We start from the raw sequence: 6,000 nt of genomic DNA on the forward strand, positions 1-6,000 counted from the left end.
ATCTTTCTGTAAATTATGTTGAGGAAGTTGTACAGGATCTACTTTGTGAGAATATCTAACATCAAAAATGTCAATAAAGCATTGTGTGCGTGTGCATTTGGCTCCACTCCATGACATATTACTGTGATATGAGACAGAGGGGTTCCACTTTATGATGCATACTCCTATATTTAACAGTCGGGGCCCAATATTTCTATAATACAAGACAGAGTGGGTTCTTGCTGAGTGCCTGGATAAAATCTATATCCTAGCCCACCCAACCCCATACACACACACACACACACACAGCGTCGGCAGTAATTACATGAGTATGAACCCAACACTTGCGGCCTCTGGACTCCTGGTACCCCTTAAATACTAACACACACCCTTGGAAAAATGAGAAGGGCAACACAGACATACTCACACCCACACACATGCACACGCACACACCTGAAAGTAGAACTCACCACCCACCAAAACAGTTGTACGGTCTTGAGCCAGAATGCTCGCTGCTCTTAGTTGAACGCTGCAGTCGCCCTCTCTCCTCTCTCTATTCCGTCATCAATGTTTTTTTCACTCTGAGGTTGAAGGGATGCTCCTAATTATGGTCTGCAAACTAACCGAATGTGTGTACCCTCTTTTAACTGTGTCTGATGTCTGAATGGTTTGCGGTTCAGCAAGTATCCGTTGACAAAAGCCTCCAGTTCGGCTTCAGCGTCTAAGAACAGAAAAGCTGACCGTATTTTAAGTTGTTGAGGTCCTAGTGGCATGAAAGGATTTTTTCAAAATGTCCAGTCAACGATAAGTTCATCTTTGAATGTCTGTAAGAAATTATAAAATCAGAACTGAGACTTATGACGTGAGCTTTTTACACTTCATTAGGGAGAAAGTATTTCCTCCTGCGCTGCATTTGATACTCTAGTGAGTGCTGCAGATTTGTTGGGGCATTTTTGAAAATGTCGACCCGGGAGAGAAAGACAGGAAACATTGCGAGTAAGAGTGATGACCTGCACCAAAGGTCCCAGGCTGGATTCAAGCCATGGGGGCTGTGGTATGCGTCTTAGACCTCGAGGCCACCAACATATTTTCCTGTAAAGCGATATATGGTTGGAAAGTCCAGAAGCCCGGAGAGACGAGATCTAAGTGTCGGACAGGCTTCCAGTTCGGTCCGAAGGTGCTGTTTTCTCACCACTAAGCCAGTTCTGGCACACACTCGCCGACTATTTTGCACTGATCAGGCTCGCGAGTGTTGAGGGATTGATTCCTCTTGTCTCCCCCATTTTTGGACGGTAGACGGTGACTTAGCTGGCCGGGGCCTCTCCACGCCCAGCTGTCTCACACATAGTTTGTACACAAGCCGTGTCCCGTTACATCCGCACTGTCTCTGCCAAATGAGGATTTCTGAACAACACTGCGTATGAATCAACTTTGTGTGTGTGTGTGTGTGTGTGTGTCCACCTGTTCTGTCCATCATGTTAAGGGGGAGGGGACAGCTGCGGAGTCTGTTAGGCGTCAGGCTGCCAGTGAGTGACATTCATCAAGGACGCTGCCCAGCTGGTCCGCACATGCATAGAGGCAACTGCGTTCATATACAACGCGAGCTGTGAAAAGTGCCCGCTGTAAATAAAATCCACAGTGCGCACAAGACGCACACAGTTTCCATCACCTCCATTTGCTACTCTGGCTCTCATGCCAGTGTGTGACTAGGCTAGCTAATTAGTTTTGATTCCAATATCGGGCTCGGTGAGCTTTTAAATGGTGCAACCTGACTGACTGTCTAGACATTTTGGAGGTGGGACATCCTGCTCGAACAAAGTGATACAAGGAGATTTTTCCAGGCGCTGCACAGATGGACAAACAGGCCGACCTTTGCAAAGTGGAGGCAGTTTCATGAGACAAGGTGTCAGGGTGTTTACAGCCCACTGCGGATTTACCTGATTTAAAAGTGGGTAAAATAAATGTGCATTTGTGCTCGTGTGTGCCTTCAGAACAGAAAGCCCTTCGCCCCGGCAACTCATGGCTTTGTGTTTGTTTACTCCCACACCTCTACCCCCCCCCCCCCCCCCCCCCCCAGCTCCCTCTCACGTTACCTGCATTAGCTTAGCTTTACGCTCCCTACTTCCTACGTCTTTGCTTTCCTCGGCTTTTGTTTCCCTTCTCTTTGACAGTTCTACTTTTCTTTTCCTAATCATTCTTCCCAGTCTGTCGTCACTTTCCCCCCCCTCCCCCACCCCCTTCCTCTTTTTCCTGCTCAGTTACTCCATCCCTCATGGACCCAGGTCTCTCATTCAGCCTGCAGTCGAGGTGCTGCATGTGCTTTGAGCCCAGCGAGGACCACTTGCATTTACACACGCTGTCATGAGCTTGTGTGGGCATATACAAAAATATGGTTTAAGATTCACACTCTGCGCTACATCTTTCATATTTATTTGTGTTCCAAACTTCACGTGTTTCCAGCTTTCTGTCCCTCGTGGGTGGGAGTGCAGACCAGATCGGGAGTGCAGGCCTGCAACAGTGTGTGGAGAGCAAGGTTGGGACCAGCAGTGTCGAGAAACTGGCCGAGACACTGGGCACCACACCCGAGACCCTCCAGCTCATCATAGACGGCCTCACGCAGCCTCCTGGGTTCGACATCAGACAAAGTAAGACTCCTGCCGGTCACAGTCCCACTGCATGTGTTTGCGTGGCAAACGCCGTGATTTAAATTGTCGAAGGATGCGAAGCAAATGTTTCCCAGAGGAACAAAAAACATATTCATACAACAATATTTACACTCATCTATGAATGATTTTATTTCAGATTGAGCAATGTTTACATGCACACACCACATGTATTCATCAATAAGAATCCAAAATTAACCACAGGTAAACTCCCCAGTAGGTGTCAACAAAATGATTTGTATTTAGATGTACCATCTTGGTTTCGAGGGGGTCCCAACAGATTCAATACAAAATAGTGACGGATTATATAAAAATAAAAAAAATAGAAATACAACTATCAGTATGGCAACGCTCAGACAGACGACCAACAAAAAGACAAAGATGAACCATATACATTCGTTAATGAAAACATTGAAATCATTACAGCCAAAAGGGCCAATAGGTGAGGAGTGCGTGGATAAGGATAGGATAGGATTGCAGAAGGTGGAGACAGGGACAGCGTCATGGATAACAAGAGCAGTTCATCTCAAAGTAAGAAGACGGGCATGCTTGACACCAAGTGACGACATAAATCTGAGGTCACACATCTGCTAGAATTACATGTGTACATATTTGCAAAATGTAGTGTCACTGAACACAAAACTATCATTGTTTTGAATCTTATAAAAATGAATAGACTGCACATGTGTGCACCCTGACAGTCATGGTACCTTCTGTTAGTCTCCTTCTAATTGTCATTTATTGGTCCCTACTGACTGACAGAGTTGAAGGTGCATCGGTCCAGTTCTTCGACTGGTTTGCTAGTTACGACACACGCTGTCCTTCCATGTGCCTTTTTATTATAATAGGCATATCTTGGCCGTGTAACCGAATAGGATCTGACCGTGCTGTGGCTTCCTCCTCGTAGCCCAACAACACAAGGATGTTTCTGAGAGGGTGTGATGGCTCCAGCAGACTGTGCTATACGACTACATATCTTTGCACACAAGTACACAATGACCTCCGTCTTTCTGCTATCACAAACTATTGAGTCCACGGGCACATGAACATATTAATACATTGTACATACATTGATTTGTAACTGTGTGGCTGATGGTCAAATTCATTTTAGAAGAATTTCTGTCATCTCAAATAAATCCAATATATTAGATTTTAAAAGCTTATTCAGTGCTAAAGAGGAAACATGAGTAAATGTTGAAACGAAAAATTGTTTTGTGTTGATTGCCTGCTTTTTTATCTGTTTTATTGGTTTTGATGTATGCCTTTTTATATTGTATTGTTTTAATAATTTTATCGACGTTTAATTTACTTCCTCTTAGAGTTAAATCAGACTTTTATTTTGAAATGTTAAAAGGAAGTGCACCTTTATTTTATATAAAAATACAAATTTGACGGTACGGCTACAGATGTTACGGACGGATGCGCATTTTATATAAAGTTTCATAGTTTTAATGGACCCGTATGAGGCTAATGCTCTTACGGTGGTGACGAGGTGTATTGTGTACAATACAATATAAAAAGGCATACATCAAAACCAATAAAACAGATGCTAAAGCAGGCAATCAACACAAAACAATAAACCTTTCATGGGGTTATTTACACTCTGTTTCTTTATAAAGGGGGAGACTATTGAATCATGAGTGAGTACCGTCTTCAAAATACCAGCTTGTAGCTTTAATCAGAAACATTTACTCATATTTCCTCTTTAGCACTGAATAAGCTTTTAAAACCTAACATATTGGATTTATTTGAGATGACAGACATTCTTCTAAAATGAATTTTACCTTCAGCCACACAGTTAAAAACCAATGTATGTACAATGTATTAATATGTTCATGTGCACCTGAACTCAATAGTTTGTGATAGCAGAAAGACGGAGGTCGTTGTGTACTTGTGTGCAAAGATATGTAGTGGTGTATTTATTCAAGAGTTTTGGTTCATGTTTATTCACCGAAAGAAAGAAAATAAAGAAGTTTCACCAGCAGTAAGTCTCACGCCAAATCCTATATGGGGATCCGTTACACAGAGGGCTACTTGGACGAGTGCAAATTTAAATGAACCTGGGTTTCTAAAATATTTTTCTAATTTGTTGTCTAATTTCTAGACTAGTGCGAGATACAAAAGTCAAGCCCAGATACCCAGTTAGTGCTGGCTAACTTCTTAAAATAAAGGAACCCAGCTTCAAGGTTCACGCTCAGGTTGGCCCTATTCGGTTGCAGCGCACTACGCTTGGCCTCCTAGTCGGTGCTCAGCTGAGTAAACAGATGGGCCGAGGCTACCACATGAAATCAGTGCTGTGGGGAGGATAATTGGACGGGACTATTTCCTGGGGGGCGAGCCTTCCTTGTTTGTGTTAATGCTACAGAAAGGAGAAAAAAAAGATCCCTCGTGAACAGGCCAAGTGGAAAGTAGGGTCGCACAGAATACTGGGAAATGTGGAAGTATGCAGACACAAGTATTGGGTTGCTGCTTGAAATGTAATATCTGTTTGTCATTTATGCCCCGCCCCCCTTTGCTTTCCTGCACCCCCCTTTCCCGTCTCTCCTCCCAAGCATCTGTGCCAGCTGCCACCCGTACCTGATTTTGTCATCGATCCCTCGTTCCCTCACTTCTAGCTTCCTGCCGCCTGACATTTTTTGACGCTCTCTCTCTTTTTTATCTCCATCTCCAGATTTCGGGCAAGCAGACTTTAAGCGAGGCATTGTGTCGATGAGCGATCTGCGGGTCGGCGCCGTGCTGACGGGCCGGGTGGACAACACGGCTCTGTTCGGGGCTTTTGTGGATATCGGCGTTGGCCGCGCGGGCCTCATCCACAAGAGCAAGATCACCCTGAACAAACTGCCGGTGAACCAGCGGCGCCGCAGCCTGGCGCTGGGACCTGGGGAGCGGGTGGAGGTCCGGGTTCTGAGCGTGGACCAAGAGAGGGGGCGGATCTCGCTGGACCTGATCAGGATCCTGCAATAATAAATACTGTATTTGTATGTATAAAATCAAACAAATGGATACTGAGTCATGTCATGGTGTTTTCTTCATGAACTTGGGCCATGATTAAAAGGGACGGCTGGCGACATTCGTATTGTGTGGATGAGAAGTGAGATGGTTCTTATCAACAGATAAGTTAGCAGACAAACTGTTAAGGGTGTCTTTAGGAATTACTTTAACCATTGTGATAACACACACTCATTCAATGTCGACATTACTTGCAATTTAAAAATGCCCTTTCTATGTTTTCTTCAACATACATTTTCAAATGGACCAATAACTGATCTCTGGATGGCGGTTACGAGTCCACTCCCATAATAAATACACTGTATTTGGATGTATGATATCAGACAAACGGATACTGAGGGTCGTGTCA

The 6,000-nt window shown here is 44.4% G+C and overlaps 1 protein-coding gene across 3 annotated transcripts in view; it reads left to right on the forward strand.

Moving 5' to 3' along the window:
- The window catches only part of srbd1 (S1 RNA binding domain 1), a 46,497-nt gene extending 40,852 nt beyond the window's left edge, over window positions 1-5,645 (forward strand). For 2 of the 3 annotated variants that reach the window (XM_056435425.1, XM_056435428.1), the window contains 2 exons: window positions 2,440-2,624; window positions 5,314-5,645. In XM_056435425.1, coding sequence (XP_056291400.1) covers window positions 2,440-2,624; window positions 5,314-5,606 — 478 coding nt within the window. In that variant the 3' untranslated portion in view covers window positions 5,607-5,645. Of the gene's footprint in view, window positions 1-1,820; window positions 1,928-2,439; window positions 2,625-5,313 lie in introns of those variants that run through there. The other variant, XM_056435426.1, reaches the window with a different exon arrangement.
- The last annotated feature ends 355 nt before the right edge of the window (window positions 5,646-6,000 follow it).

This window comes from Pseudoliparis swirei, chromosome 17 (assembly GCF_029220125.1).
Source record: "Pseudoliparis swirei isolate HS2019 ecotype Mariana Trench chromosome 17, NWPU_hadal_v1, whole genome shotgun sequence".
Lineage (NCBI taxonomy): Eukaryota > Metazoa > Chordata > Actinopteri > Perciformes > Liparidae > Pseudoliparis > Pseudoliparis swirei.